General features: G+C 40.2%; 1 protein-coding gene across 1 annotated transcript; it reads left to right on the forward strand.

The window, feature by feature from the left end:
• The first annotated feature begins 140 nt into the window (after positions 1–140).
• esyt1b (extended synaptotagmin-like protein 1b) lies at positions 141–27,200 on the forward strand. The gene is made up of 52 exons (XM_042499926.1): positions 141–825; positions 2,197–2,238; positions 3,251–3,385; positions 3,482–3,555; positions 4,766–4,838; positions 5,057–5,146; positions 5,335–5,390; positions 6,178–6,298; positions 6,404–6,580; positions 6,781–6,863; positions 7,076–7,124; positions 7,274–7,363; positions 8,290–8,385; positions 8,904–8,975; positions 9,064–9,150; positions 9,247–9,396; positions 10,289–10,402; positions 10,566–10,742; positions 10,895–10,980; positions 11,066–11,114; positions 11,308–11,397; positions 11,481–11,576; positions 11,678–11,749; positions 11,885–11,971; positions 12,111–12,257; positions 12,630–12,736; positions 12,829–13,006; positions 13,107–13,283; positions 13,415–13,497; positions 14,446–14,494; positions 14,584–14,673; positions 14,864–14,959; positions 15,308–15,379; positions 15,783–15,869; positions 15,962–16,108; positions 16,192–16,328; positions 17,338–17,464; positions 17,549–17,637; positions 17,765–17,903; positions 19,516–19,692; positions 19,798–19,880; positions 22,326–22,374; positions 22,494–22,583; positions 22,776–22,871; positions 22,966–23,037; positions 23,132–23,218; positions 23,318–23,464; positions 23,563–23,705; positions 24,632–24,763; positions 24,862–24,964; positions 26,019–26,068; positions 26,440–27,200. Exons 1-52 carry the CDS (start codon positions 457–459, stop codon positions 26,465–26,467), a joined length of 5,517 nt encoding a protein of 1,838 aa, XP_042355860.1. The 5' UTR covers positions 141–456; the 3' UTR covers positions 26,468–27,200.
• The last annotated feature ends 76 nt before the right edge of the window (positions 27,201–27,276 follow it).

Genomic DNA, 27,276 nt, shown 5'->3' on the forward strand with positions numbered 1-27,276 from the left:
AAGTTACTTTAATTTATTCCATAGAAAATCGCGGTTTTTGATACCGTAATGCTGCAGTAATTACGGTAATTGACTTGTCTTGCCGCAGCAGCTAAAGAGTCAAGAGTGCGTTTTTTTTTGTCGCTTCAGACAGTGGGCGTGTTTTCATCCGGATAACGGGACAGGGAGAGGGGCTGTACTTGCTCTGAGCCACTTCTTCTGGACCCGTACCTACTCCGCAAAACTGCTCCAATTCAGCGATAACACTTAGGTTTTGAACAAATTAAAAATGCGACACGGAGGGACAGTGAACTAGCGGGGGTCCGTGCTGTGGTACGTTTGTTTAAACGAAAGCTAGCTGATGAAAGAAATGAAACGTTAAAGTAACTTAACCTTTAAGTCGCTGTGAGCACTTTTAAACTGAATATTTTTATCTAAAGCTAACATATGAGTGACTGTTTTTAAGAAGGTACCACCATGCAAAACGACAAAACGGAGCCGAGTGAAGCCAAGGGCGCCGAGTGCGTGAGCTCAGGCGACACCGAGAACAAATCACTGAGCACCGTGGAGACCGAGACTGAAGCTCCCAAACCCAAAGGGATAAGTGCCGTCGCGGTGCTCTGGACGTTTGGGAAATGTCTGGGCGCCCTGCTGCCTGTCTACCTGGCCGGATATTACCGAGTCAGCACCAGCCTGTTGGTGTTCGGGATGATGGTCTACACGGGATGGAAACATGCCCGAGAAGCCAAGGAGGCTCGGCTGAAGTCAGCCATACAGCTGCTCGACAACGAGCAGGAGTACACATCCATGAAAGTGTCCAAAATCAAGAAAGACCTCCCCGCGTGGGTAAGAAGTGAGGATAACTGTTAACATGTGTCTGATGTCATCTAAAGACACCATGCTCTAGCTCTATTTTGTCCTTCCTGAATCCTCGTCGACCTTATGTAACCCCACGTTAGCTATAGCAAGGCAAGATGCAGCAGTGGACCGCAATATCATAATATCACGACGGCGACTTACAGGGTACAGTAAGGGACTGTTCGTTATTTATGAGAGGGAAGGAGGTGGTGCAAAACGGGTAAGGCTCCTTACACGTTTTTCCAAAGCACTGATGATGTTTTTTGATTGGCTTAGGAGGGGGACATTCAACTTAAAGTGAGTTTGAAAGTCATGTTTTCTTTTTTAAAAATTCAAAATTACAGCATTTGTCATAAAGGGCAGTCCCTAACCACCCTAATCATAGTTTTTAGACAATTTATTTTAGCTGTTATTGGGTAACTCCAGTCTAAAAAAAATTAGTAAAAATCCATAGATTAGCCTTCTTACACTTGAGATTGCTCTCAAGGTATTTTTGTCTTTTTTTCTTTTTTTTTAAACTGCATTTGCTAATGTTGTTGATGAAATATAGTTCCTAAATGCAGCCAGGTGTTCAGAAGTCCCTCTAGGCCATATGCAGTACTTTCATTCCTCCATTATTACAGCTAAGACAGTTGCCAAATTTGCCATGTGTGTGTGTTTCCAGACTAAACTTGTTTGATCGCACTGTGTGGCAACGCATTGCAATAACTACAACAATGCTTAAACCCTGTAATCCTTTGTGCAATTTTAACTAAAGGGGCTAAAAAATGTACAGGAAGTATCTCCAATAGTCTTGATTTGTGATTTATACACCAGATGAACATATGTACCAAAAATGGAAATGCTGAAACCCACATGGGCCTGTTTTGAGTCAGCACATGTAGCCACACCCAAGTGAGGTTCCTGTGGATACTTGTTTCATTGAGGGATTTCATTTCTGTGATCGCTTGCATAACCAGGCAGCACGCATACCCCTCATTAAAGGGGCATCTCCACATTGCTCTCCAGTGTGCATATCAAATGACAATGTCAGGATTTTCTTTAAGAGTTGATTGATATCTAGAGGAGACGTTTCAAGCACTTATACTGTACATGGATTGTCACAGTGAAAGATAAAGCAGACAATAACTAGCTGTATTGATAAAAAAATATCTTTGACAGTTGCTGCACATACCTTCTTAACTCTTCTTCTTTTGGAAATATTTGAACAGTCTGATGCAAAAATCATTGGGAAGATATCGACAGTGTTATTGATGACATTTCCAGACCTGCCTCAGCTGTGGTTGAATCATTTCCCCTTCCTGTTGTGTGTTTATCAGACCCTTTGCATAATTTAAGGAATTGTTTTCTTTCCTTTAGGTCAACTTCCCAGATGTTGAGAAGGTTGAGTGGCTAAATAAGGTAAAACAGCAGTGGTTTCCTGTTTCACTTCATCTTTTACTGTTTTACACAAAGACGCCAGTGTTTTCCTCCTTTATTAAGCTCACAGCAAACACACATCCGTCTGTTCAGCTGTTGTGTTGACTGACACTTTGTAGCGTAAGCTAGGTAAATGGCTGCTGCTAGCTGATAAATGGTAGCACTGCTGCTGTTGCTTCCAGAAAAAGCCACACCCCCATTAGTGTAGCCATTCTGTCTGTACTGCAGAGAGCAGGCCCAGAGCCAGGCAACCCACTCAACATTTCCATTTCATTACAGACTGGCTCACAAGAAGGGGGAGGAGCTGCCCAATCCCCCAAACTAAATAAAACTGCAGCCATTGTTCCCCCCTCACTCCACCCCCTTTGCTTTCCTAGCCCAGAGAAACAAGAGACACCAATGCAGACATACAGTATTAAAAGTATCATGCTAACAGGAGCACGAGTTCCAAGCGTCACAGTGCCAGACAAAGAAGAGATTTGAGACTGACTACTGGAGGGGAGGTCAGCAGATTCCCCTGCTGCTCGGGCTGCATCCTTCAAAAGAGCAGGCGTCTGATGACTCACTCTTCACTTATGCCACACTGAAACCAACTCTGTTTTTTTTTTTTTTTACAGTTACACAAGCAAGCAAACAAGCAGTAACTCAGCTTTTGTTTTTTCCCTGAAGCTCTAAAGACTTAACATGTTAATGCAGCAACGTTAACTTTGCGTAAAAAGCGAGCACATAAAGAACACAGGATTCATTGTGGTTTATGTAAGGACCGAAACTAGACGACTAACAGCTGTGGAGACTCAACTGGCTACAGCTGTCTTTGTCATTCTTTGCTTATAGAAGCCAAGGCATGTGGCAGATGGTTTTGTTACCATGTGGCCAAAATGACAGCATTTACTTATAGACATACTCTTAGTTTGCAGGGATGCACATTGTATATTATGGAATGTGTCTTGCTAATATGAGCAGCTTATAACCATGTCATTATTGGCTTGTGTAGGTGCTGCAGCAGGTGTGGCCCTTTGTCGGCCAGTACCTCGAGAAGCTGCTGGTGGAAACCATCGCACCATCAATCCGAGCCTCAAGCACCCACCTCCAGACCCTCAGCTTCTCAAAAGTGGACATGGGAGACAAGGTGATGCCATTGATGGCTCAATTCTAATCAGAGGTTTACACAAATGATGCATGGTGTTTATTTTGTGCTAACAAATAAGCTTTCTGTTTGCTGCAGGCCATGAAGGTCGTAGGGATCAAAGCACACACCGAGAACGACAAAGGACAAGTCCTGCTAGATCTGTATATTAGGTAAATGTTTATCCAATCCTCTTTTAAGTGTCATTGGGCCTTTTTACACAGAGAACATGCTGTAGGGGTGCTACTAAAATTGCCTTTTGTGCCTGTTTTGCATTTTTTACATAGAATCAAATAATGGTGGCATCATTCCTCTCCAGTGTGTGATTTTAAATCATTGAAGCAAAAGAGGCGTGACGTTTAATACAAACGCATCTGCCCCTTTTGTGACACATAACATGCACATAGACAGCACTTTCTAAACAATAATAATGGCATAACATGGCAATAACAATCCTTTACCTTCTCTGTTATGTGGCAGCTCAGCTCGTCCTCTGCTCGAAGGAGCTCCCTAATATAATTGTTTCCTCAATTTCTGGACATTTACGGCCGATATTCTTCCTCTTTGAGACAGCCACTGACTGCTATTAGCTGCTGTTTAATCCTCTGACACCTGGAGCGACGTCATCTTTTTGTGCTGCTTTTGAACACCTTTCACAAGTATTTGAACCTTTGAACTGCTAGCAAATTGGTGCAGTTTCTTTTAAAAACATGGGGAAAAAACGGCAATAAGCAACTTGGGAAGACATATTCCTTAATTTGCAAGAGATTAGTACATTTAAGAAGATTAAAAAGCTAGAGTAAAATATCTGGAAAAACAGAAAAAACTAGGAAAAATCTATATTTGTAATTATCATAATTACATATTTAAAATTATATAACAGAATTGGTATAGTTTTGAAGCACTTTTTCTAGATCATTTCCTTTTTCTTTTTTTTAACTTTCTTTTTCTTGTTTTTCTTGTCAGCTAATTTTCAGGTAATTTTCTTGTACTTTTTTTACTAATTTCTTGCTAAATTTTGGGTCAATTCTTCTTTTGTTGCTCATCACTTTCTTACCATGTTTTGAGAGAAATCAAGCCAATTTGTTAAATCTCCTGCGATAGGTCGCACTCATAACACTTCACAATGTCACACCCGTCCTGCTCATGGTCCTGCCCTCCTGGCTGTCCTGTTAATACAGACACCATTTCAACGCTGTTACTACCTCCCGTGGCGGCTTAAAGGCGAGACAACTCTGTCCCCTCATTCTGTGATCATACCTTATATACAGACCAGCAAAATGGCGAGTTATTACTGCAGTGTGAAAGGGGTTTCTATCATCTCTCTATTGCAGCTTGTAAAGGCCATTATTGCTGACCGCATTTTTGTTCTCTTGTTCTCAGCTATGTTGGCAATGTAGAGATCAATGTTGAGGTGAAGAGATACTTCTGCAAGGCTGGAGTCAAAGGAATACAGGTGTGTCGTCTTTGCAAGTATTATTTGACTGAATTATAGACTGACATGTCATTAATTCAAAGATGTTGCCTTTCTAAACCCCTTTAGACAGGCAACATCTTTGTATTAATGACACAGCTTAAACCGACTTAATTAAGCTTAAAAAGCTAAAATAAACAGACTGTCAGTCATTCTGAACACACACAGCACAGACAGCCTTTCTGCTTCTCTGTCCTTAGCTTCATGGGATGATGCGAGTGATTCTGGAGCCTCTGATTGGAGACGTGCCCATCGTGGGTGCGGTCACCATGTTTTTCATCCAGCGGCCTGTATGTGTATTTATTTATTTATTTATTTGCATTCACCTCTGTTTGTCCTTTTCTTGTTGCCCCTCAGCCCCCAATCCTGTGAATATCATGTATCTCAGCAGAGTCTCCTGTGCTTTTCTATTGACTTTGCATCGATCCTGATTGACATGCTGCTTACAGCACATTCCTTTTTCTTATCTCTTTCCCAGAAACTAGACATCAATTGGACTGGACTGACTAATTTGTTGGACATCCCTGGACTCAAGTGAGTCATGCTGAGATAACCTTTCTTTGGTGTGCACACTAATAATAGCCACAGCCTTGGAATAAACACAACCCCAGAATACTTTATTAATGAGTAGGTTTTATTTATAGTGACAATAATGATAAAGGGAAAACAGCAGTAAATTTCCATTAAAGTGGAAAAAAGTGGAACTTATGTGCTGCGTCACACAGAGTGTTGTGTGCCTGATGATGCATGTTCTTGTCAGCTTGCATTTGGTCATCTCCTCACTTGTTGGATAAGCTAGTAAAACCTAAAAAGATTAAACTACAGGAGACCTCCCGCCTAATTGTAACTTCAAACAAAGCTGTTGATTCAAGAAGATACTTAGTTTTGCTCCTTATACTGTTGGCACAGCTGCCGTCACGACTAGATTTCCCTGTAGATTTTTGAATGACTTACCTGAGTGCTGACAAATTCTCAAATTGACCATCATATTGGAAAAAAAAATGTACATCTAGATACTGCAAACACATACTGACATTTGAGTAGACAAATATATGTCCAACAATGAAAATTTACCAAACTGAGGGGTCTGTATTCTGACATCAGTGTGGTTACTACAGTTACCATCCTCTGCCATGGAAGTGGCAGACAGTGAAACAACCAAAGTAACTACTGAAAGAAAATGCAGTTTGGCCTTGGTTGTTAGCTGTTGCTAAGCTCTATTTAAAGTGAAAAGTGATCGAGTTGTCTTTGCGACAATAATACCACTTGGGAACACTAAAGGGAGAAACGTCCAATTTAAAATGCTGCTTCTGTGTCTCAGTGTCATGTCTGACAGCATGATCATGGATGCCATTGCCTCTTTCTTGGTGCTGCCCAACCGCCTGGTTGTCCCCCTGGTTCCAGGCCTACATGTGGCCCAACTTCGCTCTCCTTTGCCCAGGGTAAAGCCTGAACACGCACCTACAGATGGAGGGAGACTTTTATATCATTTCACATCTCAGTCAACACCAGTTTATTACATCTCCGTCCCCCTTTTTCCTTCTTAGGGTGTGGTGCGCATCCACCTACTGGAGGCACAGAATCTAGCAGCCAAGGACAACTACGTGAAAGGGGTTATGGCCGGCTTGTCTGATCCCTACGCCATATTGAGGGTCGGCCCTCAGACCTTCACCTCCAAACACTTTGACAACACAGACTCTCCCAAGTGGGAAGAGATTTACGAGGTATGATGAACAGAGAGCTTGGTATTTATGTCATCATTTCACAGGTGTTGGAAGACTCAATCATATATCATTTCACAGGGATTAGACTGTCACAGCGCTGGAAATGTTCATTTTCATTCATGGTCTCATGAGGCCGCAGCCAGTTTCCATAAGAATCCGTCTGTCGGTCTTCATGTCCTTGTGTGTGTCTGGTGCATCAGGTTATAGTCCATGAAGTGCCTGGTCAGGAGTTGGAGGTGGAGGTATATGACAAAGACCCAGACCAGGATGATTTCCTGGGCAGGTACATATGCATATTCATGTCTCTTGTGTGCCAACATTGAATCTCGCATTGTCACCTTTCATCTGTCAACTTTCATGGCCAGTTGGAAAAAGTACACAACCTTTTTTGTAGCATATATTTATGCTGTTAAGCATTTCTTTTCTGTGATCCTTTTATTTTAAGCAATGCATGTCAATTTATTGAATTCTGTTTTAAACTCCTCCTCCCCATAGGACCAAATTGGACTTGGGCATTGTGAAAAAATCCATTGTTGTCGATAATGTAAGTAAAAAGTTATCTTCTCGGTCACAGTTTGTAAAAACAATTTTTAATCTTAAAATGGTAAATGGCCATCCAGTGCAAATTTCCCTGTTGTGGGACTAATACAGGATTATCTTATCATAAATGTATGCCTGTGACTTTTTTCCCAGTGGTTCACTTTGAAAGAAACTCCATCAGGACGGATTCATTTCAGACTGGAATGGTTGGCCTTGTTGCCCAGCACCGATCGACTAGAGCAGGTTTGAGTCACTCTTTTCCACTGATGCATTACTTTTAAAAGAGCTCAATACGATATTCAGATTTAATCTATGATTCAGGGGTTGTCTGCACATGGCTCTCAACATGGAGGTGGCTGAGCTGGCAGTTGGTGGCTAGCAGCTAACGTTAGTAACAACATGATAACAATAGCAACAATGCTGACAGAGCCAAGAGTATTAACCTGGGGGAGCCAGAGGGTGGGTGTTATGCTTCTGCAAATAGTCATTCTGTTGTCAGTGGTACCTGCCATATCAGCGCATTGCAGAGTAGCGGCTATTACTCGTCAAAGGATTCCAGGATTTATATACTGTAGATATATATACTTTTAGGTTATTCGTTGCAAGACACTCTCAGAGCGCAGAGCGGACTCTGGGCACAGACGGAGCAGCACCACACCAGGCGCATAACTGTTTATTCTGCTAGGTTTAAAAATGTGCAGTCACTCACAGCAGCTGCTCCTCCATCGATCATCCATCGATGTGATCTGATTAGCTCTATCCACTCCCCGAGTCACACACTGCCAAATTTAGAGAAGGGACTCAGAATGATACAAAAGGACAGACACACATATGAAAAACAAAAAAAGAGAAGTTTGCTGTCATCGTTCTCCACCCCCTGTCATCATCTACAGCCACATACTGTATACTCTCTAATTCTGTGGGATACACTGCTCTCACTGCGCTTATACTGTATGCACCAACATGCCAATAGGCTCAACCATCTGCAACAATAACAAACAGAGAAGACGACTATTAAACCATTATATCTTTACATAGCAAATAGGTGTTTGCTGCTGTGTTAATGCTCTGTGTGTTGTATACAGCTCCTTTTAGTAATTCTTGACTATACTGAATTTTTGTGTGTGACCTTTACAATAAAAACAAAATTGTCTGCTATCCTCCCCTAGATCCTAAAGAGGAATGAAAGCGTCACCAGTAAGAATGCCGATCCACCTTCATCAGCCATCTTGGTTGTGTATCTGGACAAGGCGGAGGCACTTCCTGTGAGTCAATTATATCTACCCTCTCTGCCCACATTCGTGCTTAGCTCAGAGCTGCTTCCTGTGCGTGTGGTTAAACTGGGGCAGAGCTGCAGCTGCCACCTGTCTCGACATTCCACAAAGCTGTTGCCTTGGCCTTTAACCCTGTGCCCTCCATTGCAATGTGGATGACTGTGGCTAACTTTATCCGAAGCCGTAATACACACATATCCTGCTATGCCAATTTCTGTTGTCGGAACATACACAAAAGGGAACAGCAGTGACAGAAGTGTTGGATATAGGCTCAGTCTTTGTGGTTTCTTTCAATGCAGATTTATACTTCCTGATTATGCCACGCGATGTGGTGCTTCCTGTTAGTCATTTGTGCTGTTACTATGGTAACCCTATACACACTATTATTCACATCAACCACGTGTAGTCAGGGTGCTTGATAAAGTCTATTTATTGCTCTGCTCTCGGGAACAGAATGTCAATGTTCACATGCCTTACTGTGTATTCATGTTTGTGTGTGTATCTTTTAGATGAAGAAGGGAAATAAAGATCCAAATCCCATGGTGCAGTTGTCTGTGCAGGACATCACCAGAGAGAGCAAGGTATATCTACTGGGAAAGCTCATTATAATACTGTAGACTGTGTTATTTATCTCTATTTCAGATGCACACTATATATTCTTCCCTTTAGACTTGTTACACAACCGTTAATCCAGAGTGGGAGGAAGCCTTTACCTTCTTCATCCAGGATCCCCGCAAGCAGGACATAGACATTCAGGTAACAGCTCATGCGATCAGACACTCTACACTGATCTTTGTTTTTGGTACACTGATGTGGATTTATTTTGGCCTTTATTCATGTGAAATAAACCAGGTGAAGGACGCTGACCGTGTGCAGACGTTGGGCAGCCTGACCGTCCCTTTGTCCCGTCTGCTGTCCAACTCTAACCTCTCTCTGGACCAGTGGTTCCAGCTTGAACACTCTGGATCTGCAAGTCGCATTTATATCAACGCAGTTCTCAGGGTAAATGGCCACAAGACCCATTCACTAACTCTGCATTGCATTAGACCAATTAATGACCAGTAACTACCCCCCCAAAAAAAACAAGCACAATGTAGGAGGTTATTAATAAGAGAAGCAAAAATTAGATTTTCATCAAACTTTTCTCAGTCTGTGTGAAATTATGTCTCAGCTGAGATAAAATGAGATGAAGGGCCAGGTGTATAAATGATCCAAATTACCAAAAATCACGTTTATGCCTTTTCCCAGACATACTGCAGACCAGGTGTAAGCACAGTTTTAGTAGAGATAGCTTCAGGTGATATGATAAGGAGGAGATTAAATACAAATTGATACATGGGTGACATTGTTTTTAGGTTGTTTGCCAATTTCGATGATTACGTTATTGTTTTTGCAGGCTACATAGCGTTCTGTTAAATGTTAATCAAAGGTGCACTCATAGACTTAATTACTGAGTGATGGTTTTCATCATTCTCTTTATTTGCATTTGAGACATCGTCCCCCACTTATGGTTAATAATAATAATCAGGGTAATGGGGGTTTGCATGACTTGATGAATTAGCAGTTCAGACACCACAAATAACAGCTGTGTGACAGCTGTTCTTACATTGTTGGAAAACCCTCACGATGCAACGCTATCTGTGAAACTGCAAGTCTTCTATGCCAAATGTATAAGGGCTCGTGCATATGTATCTAGTTACACAATCATTGAGATTTCTAAAACAGTACCATTTGTACGTGTGGCTTTGTGAATCTGATGAAAAACATGAGTTTCTAATTTTTGCTTACATTGTTTTAGTTTGCACAGTTTTATGCATCTGACCAGAGATTCTGGGGTGTTAGTCACATTTTATTTAGCCTCTTTCTGTCTCTTCTCTTTTCTCTTATAACATAGTGCTTGTGGTTAGATGAGGAACGCATTCCATCTGATGTGTCATCTAATCTGGAGGCTGGACTGTCCAAACATCTACCCCAGCAGACGGCCCCTCATCCTAGCTTTGCCACAGAGGTAATGGAGGACAGTGAAAAAAGGCTTTTGACTGGGACTGTGTTTTCTTAAATTGCACATGCTATCATGTGTGATAGGCACATATTAGTTGAAAATACACACATATTCTAATGTGTGTGTGTGTGTGTGTGTGTGTGTGTTTGTGGTTTTTTTTTTTCTTCAGGGACTGCTTCGAATTCACCTAATGGCAGGGCAGAACCTTGTCCCGAAAGATAACATGATGGGGGGCATGGTAAAAGGCAAGAGCGACCCCTATGTCAAGATCAACATTGGGGGTGAAACATTTACGAGTCAGGTTATCAAGACTAACCTTAACCCCACTTGGAATGAGATGTATGAGGTAAATAACACCAAAAACACAGTTTACATTAAGCATAATAATGATCGTTCTGAAATACAAATAAGTGGTTGAAGTTTGCATGTTTATAAATAACTTCTGTTTAATTGGTTTAAAAGAAACCTTTAAAATTTGTGTCATTGTTCTCCCCTCAGGTGATCCTCACCCAGCTGCCTGGCCAGGACCTGTATGTGGAGGTGTTTGATAAAGACATGGACATGAAGGATGATTTCATGGGCAGGTATGAATGCGATAAATAATTCAGTTATGAAATAAAGTGAAAGGATATAAAGATATGTTCTAATGTCACATATCCTGACATACAGGCTGAAGATCAGTCTGAAGGACATCATCGATTCACAGTACACTGATCAGGTGGGATATCCCTCGCCAAACACACTGCTGCATGTTAAAGAGTGTGGTTAAAATGAGTTAACATGAAAGCCTGTCTTACTCACATGGACACTCTAATTTCTGGTGCACTTTGAAAAGACACATATGTCTCCGAATACATTTGTAGCATTTTAGCACAATTCCTGTGTTATAATGATTCCAACTCTTCTCTCAGTGGTACACTCTCAGTGATGTGAAGTCAGGTCGAGTTCACCTGGTACTGGAATGGGTCCCAACGTCCTCAGAGTCAGACAGATTGGACCAAGTGGGTATTTCCCAATAAATACTGAATTAGTTACTCGGGAGCCTGATCGATCTGTGCTCACTGGTTCTTTCTTGTGTTTTCAGGTTCTTCAGTTTTATTCCAGGCAGTCCTACCAAAACAAGGCGGTTCCCTCAGCAGGCCTCCTGTTTGTCTTTATCGAGCAAGCAGATGGCTTACCAGTGAGTCTTTTATTATTGATGTTAAGGATGATGCCAGGATAAACAGCTAATGTTTGTAAAACATATGCTTTGATTGTTATTGCCTGTTTTTCTCTCTACAGGTTAAGAAGAGTGGAAAGGAGCCAAAAGTGGGAGCAGAGGTCAAACTTGGAGATATGTCACGCAAAACTACAGTAAGACTTCAAACTTCATTCAGTTTAGAATTGAACTTCTCTTTTACTTATGTTTAAGTTGCTTTAGCTAGCACTGATTGTAATACTGCAAGCGTGACATTTGAGTAACAATGAGTGACTCTTGCATCTCTGAAGGTGTGTGATCGTACAACATCACCCCAATGGAATGACGCATTCTGCTTCCCGATTCAAGACCCCAGAGAAGACATTCTTGTTGTTAAGGTACACTTGCTTCAGGATATGATTAAAGTAGAACTGAAAAAAGGGTCAGTTGTAAATTGTGTGATTTTTTAAGATATAAATACTAACTAATGATATATAAATACTACATTTGCTAACACCCTGTGTTGTGTTTCTCCAGCTCTCCCACACCTGGACCTTGCCCATGGGTTCCTTGGTGGTTCCTATCAGAGAGCTGCTCTCCGAGCCAGAGCTGGTCCTGGATCAGTGGTTCAATCTGGATGGAGCCTCACCTGAAAGCCAGGTTCTTCTGAGGGCTGAACTCAAGGTTAGAGAAGTCTCAGTCTATTGCTCTTTATTTGTCTTATTCCAAATATTCAGTGTATGTCCTCCAAGGGTTCTTATGTCTTTCTTTTTTCCCTCATGTGCTGTTTTTTCTGTTTCTTTCCTGTCTGTATATATTGCTCTCTGTGTCTTAACTGTGTTAACTGAGTCTTGATCTTTTTCTTTTGTTCTGTTCACTTTGTGTAATGGCTCTTTCTTGTCTGTATGTCTTGGTTTCTCTGTTTTGTATTTCATTTTTCATGACGCTTTTGAGAAAGTTTTTAAACTTTGCAATTCTGCTAATATTAATACTAGTGTATTTAAAAGCAGGGCTGTTACAAAGCTTGCTAACAATGTTAAATTGTAATATCGACAGATGCTGATTCCCACCAAATGTCCGGGTGCCACTGATAAGGCTAAGCTCACTTCAGTGTCAGACCCTTCCCCTGCTCAGCAGAAACAGGAGGCAGACACAGTACTCAGGTAAGATGGTTAATTCAAAAAGTCTGGCTTTTCTTTCCATTTGTCCTTTTGCCTCTTCGTGTTTTCTTAATTACCACTCTTTGTGTTTTTAGGTCAAGTTCAGTGGATGCTCCCCCAGTGGAGACTATCGCCTCCTCAGTGACCTCACATGAAGATGCTGACGTTCAGGAAATGGCACCTGATGTGACTGAAGAGAAGGTGGAAGAATCACCAATGCCCGTCATAACTCAACCTCCTCATACTTCTCCGGACAACAGCTTTGCCAGCGAGGTATCATCACAAAATCTCCAGGATACATGCAACAGGGCATGGCAAAATTACAATGATTAAAAAAACTATCAGTGTAAAATGAAGTGATCATTTCCTGTAGGGGCTGCTGAGAATCATCCTGATGGAGGCTCAGAGTCTGGTTGCCAAAGACAACATGATGGGCGGTATGGTAAAGGGCAAGAGTGACCCTTATGCCAAGATCAACATCGGAGAGTTTGCATTCAAAAGTAATGTCATCAAGGAGAATCTCAACCCAGTCTGGAATGAGATGTATGAGGTGTGTATGAAGGACTGTACAGTCTGATTTGTTCTCAGCATTATTTAAAATGAAAATGACGATGATAATACTTCATGTTAACTGCCTCATTTGTAATAATTTACTGATGTAACTGCTGTGTGCTCTCTCAGGTGGTCTTGAGGCCTCAGTCAGGACAGGAAGTGCAGGTAGAACTGTTTGACAAAGACATGGACAAAGATGACTTCCTGGGCAGGTAAGGGCTTATGGTGGGAGTCGGGTGAGGGGTTCTAATTTTCTGACTATAACCAGGAGGTTTTATTGTTTCAGCATGGTATTCAGTTGGTCAAAATGTTTAGAGGTATTTCATCATTAAGGGAAATTATAGGTGAATATCTGTATGGTTTGGTTTTTGGAAAAATCAGCATTTTTTGTTTCTCAATTCATTGTATTTTCTTCCTCCTGTTTTCTTACATTACTTGTGGAAAACAAACCTTTTCAGCATTAAAAATACAAAATACAACTTAATTAAACAATGTAGTTTTAAAGTCAGACTAAGCAGGAATTGTGGGTTAGTTTGTAAAAATAACAAACAAACATAACTATCAATTAATCAAAAATGAAAGCTACTACTGCATGAACATTACATTTGTTTTAATGCAAAAGCAAGCTATTTAAGCAAACTAACCAAGCTACCTTACCTGTCAGTCCAACAGTCCAACACTGCACTGCTCTTTATCCACATCTTCTCCTTGAGGTAGACATGTAGAGCTGCAACCACATCCTGTATGAAGCCTAAATGGCACGTCCCTACAAACCACACCCTCTGCTAGAACAAGACAAAACCCACCAACATGCCTGTTTCTTGAAGTGTGCTACAATGCCGCATTGTATTAAACAAATATTGTCCAAACATAGCAATAATCCACTTTATAATTCATTATACATGAAGACATTATTCACATAATAAGTAACAAGATGTAAATATAAATGTAAGCAACATACAGCAATACAATACACACTTCTAGTGGGCCATAAGTAATGATTGAGAAGGATTACATCTTTGTGTGTCAGCACATTGTTTTCTGGGGAAATCCTGTGTAGAAGTATTGGCAATATCAAACCTCAGGCTTCACTCTCACAGATCATGCATTTAACTTATGCTATTTTTGAAGTTATGCAAAACCTTTTTCACTGTGAACAGATTCAAAATCAGTGTGGCAGACATCATCAGTTCCCAGTACACAGACCAGGTTAGTATTGCATAACTTAGTGTATCTTAGTTATTGCTGCGTTCTAATTATCACAGGCTTACATTAGTTAATGGATGTATCTATTTCAGTGGCACACTCTAAATGATGTCAAGTCTGGACGTGTTCGCTTGATACTGGAGTGGGTACCAGCAGTTTCCCATAATGACACCTTGGACCAAGTTAGTGCAATTTGCTTTTATTATTTGTTTATGTTTCCTGTCTTATATATTCATATTATTATAATCTGTTATTTGCGTTGCATGTTCTTCCCACGTCTGTTATATTCCAAATATGAGCCCCTGCGCAGTCCACCGTGCACAACAGTGCTGAGTCACTGTGATGTATTTTTTATTTGATTCTCTGCTGCAGGTGATGCAGATGCAGTCCCTTCAGTCGTACCAGAACAAGGCCATTCCCTCCACAGCCCTGCTCTTTGTTTATGTGGACAGAGCACACTCATTGCCTGTGAGTGCCTTATAATTTGGTTAAACTGAAAAACACTATAATAAGCGAGCTGCCTCTGAGTTATAGATAGACAGCAGTTTGGGAAGCTCGTGATGATAAACAGATTTTCTATTGGCATGAAGTAGAGCTCTGTAAGTAACACTGGATTAAAATAAATGAAGACTTTGAGAGAGAGTTGCTGTGTGCTGAGCCGCAATCACTATTGTCGAATTTTATGACGCAACGATTCGGGAATGTTTTTATTTTTAAATGGAAAGTGATGTTGGATCTCAGCCTATTGTGGCCTTAATTACAGAGAGTGAATACAAGCTGCTCACATCGTGTTGTGTTGTGTCTTTCTGTGTTCAGTTTAAGAAAAGTGGAAAGGAGCCGAAAGCTGGAGCCGAGCTTGTTTTTGGTAACACAACCTACAAAACCAAGGTATGAGACTAATGATAACATTGTTAAACAAACACACACACTTAATCTATACCAGCATAGACTGCAACTCATGAATATTTCTGTCATATCATATTGTTTAATATGCCATTTTTTGATGAATCAGTTAATCATTTAGTCCATAACATTTCATGATGAGATTTCCATCACAAATTCCCCAAACCACAACCAGTGTGTTGGCAGATAGTTCAAAAATATTATGTGATAAATGACCAAGAGCTTACATGTTTAGAATTTGAAAATTTAAATCTTTGGCGACCCCCACTGGTTGTAAGGCACAATGTTTGACAGAAATGCCAATTGGAACTTTATCAAAGAAAAAACAACTTAACAACTTAATTACAGCTAACGGCCATAAACACCCCTCATCTCTTTCTGTCTAAAGGTATGTGATCGCTCCAGGTCGCCTCAGTGGGGGGAGTCGTTCTACTTCCTGGTTCGCGACCCCAGTGAAGAGATGCTCATAATGAAGGTGAGTATGTACTGCAGTATCTGAAGCCTGCTGCCACTGTCAGTACACCTCCACCTCTGACCGTCATTATAAATGTGTCCTTGTCACTGTAGCTGTCAAGCGCATGGGACCAGCCAATGGGATCTCTTGTCATCCCTGTGAGGGAGCTGCTTTCTGAACCGCAGCTGGTCCTGGATCAGTGGATGCCTCTGGATGGAGCCTTACCTGAAAGTGAGATCCTGCTGAGGGCTGAACTCAAGGTAAGAGAATATACACATACTTGGGGGATTATTACCATTGTCACTGATATACAGAAAAGTCAACTGGAACATTTATTTGACAGGTCCTGAACTCAAGGATGACTGAAGCTCCACAGGCTTCTGTGATTGGCTCGAAGAAAGAAGAGACGGCCATTTCCACTGAACGGGAATTTAAAGCAGTCACTGAGGACAAAAAACGCCCAGAGATGATAGAAGATGAGTGAGTGTTGTGTGTCTGATTTGATAATACAGAACTTGGCTGACTGTACCTTGGTCTTGTACAGAAACCAACAAAACAACTTCACTTGGTGTCATTTAAATATGTAGAAAAGAAAGCAATCAATACACATCTTAAATGTAAACAAGTTCTGATAAACATTAAATAACAAAGTGTAATGCCTGTCAGTGAGATATACAGGCAAATATTCTCTAAAAAAAATTGTTTTGAATAAGGCTTGGCCAGTATGTACTATTCCATACCGCCCTGAAATTGTAGACAAATAAATGGAATCTAAATGGAACAATGGAAACCTACAAAATGTTGAGAAAGGTAATATTCTCACACCTTTTTGCCTTATTAAAGAGAAACATACAACTGTACACCTTTTGAATTCAACTTTCTGTCTGTCGCAGAAGACTGTGGAGGCTTAATTGCCCCATTAACTCATCATAAAACTCACTTCATTCAAGCCTGACAGAAACAAAATAAAACTTACTCAAACCATCTTAGTGACTCTTGCTAGGTATCTAGTTAACAACTCCACTGTTCCAATAATCAACTTCTCCAGTTTGGTTGAAATAAATCTTAAATTCACAAAGTAAGATGTAAAAAAAAGTTACATTATTCCCCATGGTCGCTCTCTGCCATTGCTGGTTGCCTACTGTTTACAGTCCTGTAACTTATCCCTACACCACTAGGTGTCGTGGTGTCTTTCAGCTCAGTTGCCTGTTCCACCAGTGGAGACCAGAGACTGAGCTCTGGTGGTGCATGCTGTGCACTACATACAGTTAGTTTGATAGAAAGAGAAGCACCTGTATTTATGACCATATTGAAAAACATACTTTCGGGATTTCCAAATACCCTGGTATACCATAATATACTGCCCAAGCCTATTTTGAAAGTTCATTTGTAGCCAAGTGAAGCTAAAAAAAAAAGCTATTGCTCTCCATTGTTAGTTCCAGTCAGCAGTGTGGCTGTGGTGTTATGTGACAACCATGTGTGATTTCAGATCGGTTGCAGTATCCAGCCAGTTTAAACACTCTGAAGCAGCAGATGCTGCAGCCTCCACAGAAGATTCTACTCCTGCTGAACCAGCTGCCATTCACACTGCTGCTGATACATTCCCTGCTGCTGCAGTGAGTCATAGCACATTATAATCTATTTCAATTCAGTTTAACCTTTTCTTTCTAAAGTCATAACCTTCATGTGATTTTGTTCAGCTGGTGGAAGAGCCAACAGATGAAGAAGAACAGCCCACACAGTCAGACACAGCAGTTAAAGGAGACTTTGAACCATCGCAAACAGCAGGGTGAGCTCTACACTACAGTAAATAAAGACATATTTCTTTTTTCCCTTCATTTGTGCTTAAACGATCCATAAATATACTAAGAAACCTAACAAGGACATGTTTAAATTTCATCACTGTGTGTGTGTAGTACGGGTTTAGGCAACCTTGCTCATGCCACAGTGAGTGGTCTTCCAGCTGACACCCAGGGGCCGGCAGAGGTCACAGAGACCCCCGAAGCTGAAGTTCTTCCACCACACACCACCCCCAGCCAGGACTTTGGTGAAGAGGTGGGTTTGGTTAATGCCTTGATTATGGAATGAAAGTTGAATAAGTGCCCACCGACTGTCGTTATTGTCCCTTTTTAATTTTTTGTGCATCTGTATTATTTGAAATAATAAGAAAACACCTCCATTACCGGTTTAGGGAAGGTGAAGGCCCCTTTTATCCTCTGCCAAAGTGAACATTTTTTCATCAATCAAGAAAGATAGTTTACCATAATATCCAAGACTGTGCAGACCACAGTTCCATCAAATCCGTGACTGATGATCACTGTGACAAAAACATCATGCTACTCATTCACTCTGTCCTCAGTCATCAGATGGTGAATAGTTTGGTGAACTGATGCTGCCTGGTCTCAGCATCATCATGTGGTTTTTTTCTCTGAATAACCCCAGTCTTTTTCCAAACACTGTGAACGTGCCACTTCCTCTTGCCTTTAAATATCTCATTGTGTTCTGTTGGAGAGGTTTCAGCTTCCTCTGCTGAGTTAGTGGATCTGGTGTTTGTTACTGAACTTCTGCATAGGTACCCGTTTCATGCCAGCTACAATCAAAAAAGAGGAATTTGTAGACAGGAGGCTCAAAATACAACGCATCAACCATTGAATTTCTTATACAATATGCAAAAGTCTCATGTGAGGGAGGTTTATTAATAAAAAAGCAAGTCCTTATAAATTAAATTTAGATTAGACAACTTGGAAAGGTATCCCTTATCTTATAAATGTTCACTTTGACCAACTACAATGGTATAACGTGCTCCTAAAGGCAGTAAAATGTCAGGTTTTAGTATTCATATTCATATTGATCCATATTAAGAAACAAAGGTTTAGTTTAATATTCAGAGATAATTCTGAAATTATGACACAAGAAAAACATATCAGCTGTTGTGAATGGCACAAAGCTTAATGTTTTGGGTTGGTCTTTGGGTCATTTCTGTTACACAGCCTTGTATCTTCTGGGAAAAAAAGGAAAATGGATTTTTCATATTTTTTGCATCATAAGACATTTTTAACTTTTGGTGAAACATACTGGTCAATCTCAGGCACTCAGACAATAATCCTTATGGGTCAACTGGTTCCTATGGGTCTACAACATGGTGGCAAAGGGGGCGCCTGGTGGATCAGTGGGTAGAGTGGCGCCCCATGTGTAGAGGCTGTGTCCTCGCCGCAGCGGCCACGGGTTTGAGCCCTTTGCTGCATGTCTTCTCCTCTCTCTCTACCCCTTTCACGCTCACACTGTCTTATCGATTAAAGGGAATAAAAGCCAAAAAAAAAAATCAAAAAATAATCCTAAAAAAAAAAAAAACATGGTGGAAAAATTAGGAAAGTAGGAGTACTTCGAGTAAAGTAGGGTGAGGTATGTCATTTCCTTAAGATTATATATGTAAATGGAATTGTAGTCCTTTTGTTTTTGGAAAGAAATTACAAACACGGTGGAAAATGATCCAGAAACATAGTGAATGATGAAAATAGGAAGAAAAAAAAGAGTATAGTTCTACCTAATAAATATCAAAATTTGAGTATGTTATAATTTTAGGGCTTAGTGATTAGTGATTTAGTTGTTCTACATTGCCAAGCTACATACTGTATATTTTGTAACATTGACAGTCTTCATCCTGCAGGGGCTGCTGAGGATTCACCTGCTGGAGGCTCAGAATCTGGTTGCCAAAGATAACCTGATGGGAGGCATGGTGAAGGGTAAGAGCGACCCGTATGTCAAGATCAACATAGGGGGAGTTACGTTCAAGAGTCATGTCATCAAAGAGAATCTGAACCCAACGTGGAACGAAATGTATGAGGTATGAAGTATTGTGTGTTTAAGTCTTTTCATTGTCAACATTTCACCGCATGAAAAGTATTTTGTACAAATGCTTTTTTTTGTTTTGGTTTTTTTTTTTGAACAGCTGGTTTTGAGCAGACACAGCGTCCAGGAGATCAAGTTTGAAGCATTTGATAAGGATTTAGACTCTGACGACTTCCTTGGCAGGTGAGTGGTTCATCAGTCACTTATATTGGTCCTCAAGATAAAAAGTGTAGAATATCCAGTACACTGATCTGCCATGGTGAGAGTTTTGACAGGGACACACCTGTGGCAAATAAATACATGTTTATGCATGTTTATTACTTTTGCAGAGGTTTGACTTTAGTACAATATTTGAAATTGAGTGGTGGTCATTTACACAGGCCAATTAAAACAAATGGACATGTAACTTTTAAAAAGAATGTATTTATATAAGTTTGAAAATACGTTCAAAAATAATCCCATTCACAGTGGTGTCCCACAGCTGCCAAACAACATTAACGGAATATTTGATTTGGCTGGATTTATTTTTTTTTTATAACTTATTTTTTATGAACATTTTCTTTGAACAATTACAGTTAGAAGGTGTATCCTGAATAGTTCATTAGTCATTTATAGTTTTCTCAAAGTCCTTATTGTCCAGTGGTAATGGTGGTGTCCTCTTCCTGGCTTCTGTATTCAGTCCATTTTTCCCATTTTTCATTGAATTGCATCTCCTGCAATCTCAATTTATGTGTCAGTTTTTCCATAACAAATAACTCCTCCACAATGCACAGCCACTGCTCCTCGGTCGGTGGGTCCACTTTATACCATAGTCTTGTAATTGCCTTTTTGCTTGCCGATAACAATATTTTAAGTAGATACTCGTCCTCTTTTTGTATTATATCCTGTGTCAAATTTCCTAGATAAAATATCTTACATGATTTGGGTATCTCATACCCAATTATTTTTTTAAGGCCTCGCCATATTATTTCCCAATATCCTTTTATCTTTTGGCAAGACCAAAATATATGTGTGTGACCTACATCCATGTGTCCACATGCTCTCCAACATGGCTGCTGGTTAGATAACAATTCCTTCCTAATTTTTGGAGTAATAAAAAATCTAGTCATATTTTTCCAGTTGAACTCTCTCCAGATCTTGGAGCTGGTGGCCGTGCACTGCGTTTTACAAATAGCAAACCATTCTTCTTCAGTTATTTGTTCCTTCAACTCTTTTTCCCATTTTTCTTTGATATACAAAGAGGAAACCTTTCTACATGTCATCAAACCTTTGTATAGAGCTGAAATCACTCTGCATTTTTTGCCCTCATAGGCTTTCTGAAAAACCTCAATAACTTCATTTGTTGTATCTGTTTTTATCTCCTTTTCATAATAATCCCTTATTATTCGCTCGTGTTCATCTAATCCAAATTTTTCCTTTAATCTTTCAAAACTCTGCAACTTGCCCCGTTCAGTCATTATATATATTGCCGTGATGCCTTTATTCCTCCATTGCTTAAACCCTTTATCATGAATACCGGGTATAAACCTTGAATCATCTGCAAACCAACTCAAAATCTTCGTCTCCTTTTCCAGCTTATATCTTTCAACCACTGTGTTCCATATTCCAATTGTAGTTTTAGTTATTAGATCTAAATGATTACTTAATTTGCCCAATAATCCTTTATGTGTTATTAAATTTCGTACTTCTATGTCCTTTATCCCTACTTCTAAATTTTTCCATCTTGCATTATACCCGTCCTTGCACCAGTATATTAAAGGTCTGATCTGTGCAGCGTAAAAGTATTCTTTAAGGCTTGGTAAAGCCAGACCTCCTTTATCTTTAGGGAGCTGCAGAGTTTTGTATCTAATCCTGGGTTTCTTTCCTCCCCATATAAACCTTGATATCCACTTATCCCATTCTATAAATTGCTTTTGTGGGATCATCACTGGAAGCGACTGAAACAAATACAACAGCCTTGGTAAAATATTTATCTTAATTATCTCTATCCTTGAGCTAAAATCCAAACTAGTAAGTGACCATCTCTCCAAATCTTTCCTTATTTCTTTGGCTGGATTTATTAAATATTTACTCAAGTACTATTTATAAATACCTGTAAATGATCTGCATTAATTAAATGTGTTTATGCTTTTTTCATAAATGTAGCTGTGAATAATATTCAAAGCACATCCACGATTCAGAGTCTGTTTCAGGTTGTCTGCACACGGTTCTCAACATGGAGGTGACTAAATTGGCAGCAAGCAGCTAACGGTGCTCTCCACAAACAGTGCTAGCAATGGCAGCTAACAGTGTTAACCGCATGAGAGCAATGCAGAGTGTCAGCAATTAGCTAGCAACTGGGCTACACACACAGAGACTCACATGCGCTAACCTGCACTCTGCTGGACTGTTTACCATAACAACAAATGGAGAAGCTCAAATTACAACACACACAGAGGGACTCCATTTTCAGCTCAGGGCACCATTACTCCACTGTATCTTTACATTGCAAATATTTGTTTGTTGCTAAATTAATGCCAAATAGCTTTAAGTAGCATTAATATACCCCAGAATGATAACACAGGAAGTCTTTTTTTCTGTGATGAGAACATCTTGTTGTTAAACATTTGCCTGTCTTCACATTCACAGATTCAGCATTAGGCTAAATGAGGTCATCAGATCCCAGTACACAGATCAGGTTAGTCATTAATTCATGATCTGGAGTCCTGCCATGTGACTTCTCAACTCTGTTCTGTGCTATTTCCTCATTTTAAGGGTGTTGCCCTGCTTCTTTAACTGACACTGTCTCTGTTGCAGTGGTACACTCTGAATGATGTGAAGTCCGGGCGGGTCCACTTGATACTGGAGTGGGTTCCTACAGTGTCACATTCAGTCAGACTTGACCAGGTCGGTCCTTGTTTACAACTGCATTACCTGTTAGATTTATCCTCTCTGTGTTTATTCAAACATTCTGTAAATGCGCACTATCAACGTGCCCATAAGTCTCCCACATAATGCTGTGTAGTCACATTCCAACACGCAGGGCACATAATTCACAAGAAAACCATCAGCTCTAACTGATTGTGCTTCACATTGCAGGTGCTGCAGCTTCAGTCTCTCCAGACACACCACAACAAGGCTGTCCCCTCTGCTGCTCTGCTCTTTGTCCATATGGAGAGAGCGCATTCATTACCTGTAAGACACCTGCAGTATAGTTACATACTGTGGAGTCATAACAAAATGATTTCTTGTTGTAATAAAAGTTGGCTGCCTCTCTCTTCTTTGATAGTTGAAGAAAAGTGGAAAGGAACCCAAAGCAGGAGCTGAGCTTGTTCTGGGTGAAACAACCTACAAAACCAAAGTGAGACATTTATTGCACGGTTCTCAGTCATCAGTCTGATAGATTAAGTATTGGTTTAATAACTTCATCATGTCTTTGCATCACTTCTCTTAAGCTGTGTGACCGCAGCACCACTCCTGAGTGGAAAGAGTCTTTCTACTTCCTGGTCCATGACCCTAAACATCAGATGCTCGTAATAAAGGCAAGACATCCGCTAATATTTATACTATCTCGGCATATAACGGCAGCACTGTCGGAGAGATTTTTTCACTCTTCTCTCTCACTCTCTCTTGCATTGCAGTTGTCCAGTGGTTGGGACCAGCCAATGGGCTCTCTGGTGGTTCCTGTGAAGGAGCTGCTTGCAGAGCCACAGCTAGTCCTGGACCAGTGGTTCCATCTAGATGGAGCTACACCTGAGAGTCAGATCCTGCTGAGGGCTGAACTCAAGGTGACTGACACATCGGCCCACACACATGGTGTGAACTTTATAAAAATTATAATCAATAATGACACTGGTTGTACCTGTTCTGCATTTGTTTTCAACAGATTCTGGAATCCAAAATGGTGGATATGATTGATGCAGGTACTCTGCCCTGTTCTGCTTCTGGATCTGGAAATGGGCAGGTGAAGTTGTCTCTCTCCTATTCCTCACAGGAGCGACAGCTCATCGTCATCGTCCACGCCTGCAGGTGAGATTGTGTTCTCGCCAATAACGTTCTTTTGGTATAATAGTTACGTGTGGTTGGGTTTAAGGGGAGGCTTATAGTTTTTTGTTTGGTTTTTTTGTTTTTTCTTAATTTATTCTTTACTGATGGTTTGTTTCTCAGGTATTTTTTTGGCACAACTTTAACATCAGCTTTAGTTTTGAGACGCTAATCACACCACAGCAGCATTTAATTTGTTATGATATATAGAGTGCCACAGGGATGACATGATATTTTTCTGTAGGCCACGGAAGCTTATGTTACCCTGGTTCACTTTCTGGATTTTTGAAGCCTAACTGCAATCACCAGAAGTAAAATCTATCGCAAGGCTAAAACACACTATCCTACAGTCACGTCCTCTCACCACATGCAAGGCTGTAAACCTGTGTGTGGCGTGGTTCAGTGTGACGACGCTCTGAAGTCTCGTTTAGCCATTTGTTAGCAACTGCCTTTTTTAAGATACATAAAAGCTTTAAAGGTTGCAAGTGGGGTATTTACTGGTGTATTTTGTTAACCACAGACCTTACCAAAAAACATTCCTGGGGCACTCTGTACATTATAGATTTTTTTTAAAGTGTCATTTTCAGGAACTGGATACTTACAGTACAGTTAGACATATCTATATGTTCTACTGAAAGAGATTTTCCTACTGCTGATGGTGATCTAGCAAGAAGAAAAAAACCCAAACCAAAGTCTCTTACTCTGAAATTGTAAAATAAGGTTTGCTTTTACTAAAATTGACAAAGGGTCTGGTTTAAAAATAAAGAAATAACATACAATTTAACAAAGAGATGATAATGCACTTTAATGTACAAGGAGCCATTATGCTTTTCTAATATACTGGGATTTTTTAATATTTTAATACTTCAACGTGCAGTTATTTAAGATATGCTTTTATGTTCTGTGCACAGAGGTCTCTTGTCTCAGGGTAAGGACGGTGCAGACAGCTACGTCTCCCTCATGCTGCTGCCAGACAAAAGCAAAGCCACCAAGAGGAAGACAGCAGTGAAGAAAAGAGACCTTAACCCAGAATATAATGAGAGGTAATTTACTAATTGTCTTTGTATTCCTGTGCAGTGTTTTTTAAACCTCTCAGGGTATTTGTTAGTGTTCACATTTAATCTTTGTTGAATTCTTGAAGGTTTGAGTATGACCTTTCTGTGGACGAAACAAGATTCAGGCGCCTCAGTGTTTCAGTGAAGAATAACTCGGCCTCGTTCAGGAGCCGCGATGTCATCGGACAGGTCAGTCTGAGACCTCCACCCACAACTCACATCTTTTCACACACGCAGCAGCTAGAGGCAAAAAGCGACAGTTGGGGTATCCTAAACATGCCACGTGAGACTGCTCCACAACACATTAAAGGGATAGTTTGGATATGTCAAAGTGAGGTTGCATAAGGTACTTATCCAAAGTCAGTGTATTACCTACAGTGGATGGTGATCAAGTTTGGGGAAGCAAGCAAGAGCACTGACACAGAAGCTTAGAAACGTACTGCTGTGGTTGGGGGATAGCAGTGAAACACACGTAAGCCACCTATAGGAAGTCACACCTAAAACAATAAATATCGCTTTAAGTGTATGCTGTTTTGGGTTTATTTTCACTGCTTTATTTTTCCTTCAGACAGCAATTTTCCATGGGTGAAATTATGCCTTGTTCAGTGAGCCAAAATGACAGTTTTTGTCAGTGGAGTCTGGTGACCTTGAAGAGAGCAGAGATGTTGTTTCTCAGGTGGAATAGGCTGTGGGATGGAAAGATAGTGGTGAATATATGTTTGTTTTTATGGGGGGGTTTACCATTATTTGGCAGAACATATTTTAGCATGAAAGTGGGGAGAGAGAGGATGATATGCAGCAAAGGGCAGCAGGCTGGAATCAAACCCGCATCCCCTACCACTTGAGCAACAGGGTGGCATATGGTGAAAATAATTTAAATATAGCGCACACTTAAACTGTCATAGACTTTCTCGGGTGAGACTTATCCTTCACAGGATATTGCTTAGTTTCTGTTTCTGCACTCCAGCAGTTTCTCCAAACAGGGGGAGCACCGACATCTGCTGTATGTAATACACTGACCATGGATAAGTAGCTATTACAACCCCACTTCAAAGAATCTGAATTATCCCTTTAAGATAATGTGGTTAAATCAATACGTGTAATTTTTAACTGTTTTGAAGTGTGTCCCTAGTTTTCAAATTCTCTCTCTTTTGAAGAGCACTGAATACAGGCAGAAGTATTACTTATGCACAAGATACATGTACAGCTTATGCATATTGCAATATACCATTCCTGTTCTTAGGTGCAGATCGAGTTGGCCCAGGTTGACCTGATGTCCGGTGTCACAGAATGGTGAGCAGAGTGGATGAAACTTTTCCCCAGACTGAATTTAAGTTTTTCAAAGTGACTTAAAAGTTGGCTACAAGAAGTTTAGATGACAGAGAACGGAGTGATGATATTTTCATGATGAAAAAAACATGTTTAGTATTCATCCTTGCTCAGTTTTAATATTGTTTCACCAAAGTAAGTACACTGCCTCCAGGTGTATGGACAGTAGAGAAGTTATCCTACAGGAGTAGTTTGATAAGTTTCTGTGGAGTATCACTTTACTATGCAACTATTTTTTCATTTTTCATGGTTTAATGATCACCCTTAATCTATCATTTGCTGATGATTTCACACTGTCAGCTTTGATTGAATTTTCCTCCCTTTATTTATTTCAGGTTCTCCCTGAAAGACGAAGCTGAATAGTCGCTGATGTCGTAGAACAGTGATGATGATGTCACCACTTAACTTGCCATTGTGCCACTGCTGCAGCTCACACTGATGCCTTTTCCTTCCCACCTCTGCATACAGTACCACCATGGCAGCCTTTCTTGCACCCGCCCAGCTCTGTGTATTAACGTGTAGTATAGAAATGTGCTGCACTATATATTCACATACATCAATAGTCTCACCAAAGATAAGTAGGCCGAAGTAGCTGAGTAAAGGATGAAGTGAAAGTTGGTATAGACTGAAGGAACTTTACTATATGAAGAGTTTTAAGATGGAGTGGAGTAAGAGGAGGATGAACAGGTTCAGAAAGAATAAAGTGATATTGTGTTATGTTTGTCTTTTTTTGCTGCAAGAATGTTTTAAACATGTAGTTATCATGTTAAAAGTGCAGTTACATTTTCAGACTATAGTTTTTTTTTAAGTATTACCCATGATTTCTAATGCCGTTTCAGTATTTTGAGTCTGTTTTATGACAGACTAAAATTGAAGTTATATTTTACAGCACCTTGCCATGTTTTTGTTTGTTTTTTTCTTTTGAAAATGATTTTTATAAGATTTTGTTTTCTACAAGACATATTTGTTCACACTTGCGTCACAATTAGGTCATAATATGTTTGATTTTGTGTATATTTGCAAAGATTACCGATCAGACCCAAGCTCTTTGTTGAAAGATGGTATAACAAAAATAAACAGATTTTGCACAGCTCAATTTTTTTATTTTTAGAACCATTTTTTGGGAGTGGTTGACGTTAACAGTTTTATTTATCATTATATTATACATTGTA

The sequence above is a fragment of the Plectropomus leopardus genome, chromosome 2 (genome assembly GCF_008729295.1).
Source record: "Plectropomus leopardus isolate mb chromosome 2, YSFRI_Pleo_2.0, whole genome shotgun sequence".
Lineage (NCBI taxonomy): Eukaryota > Metazoa > Chordata > Actinopteri > Perciformes > Serranidae > Plectropomus > Plectropomus leopardus.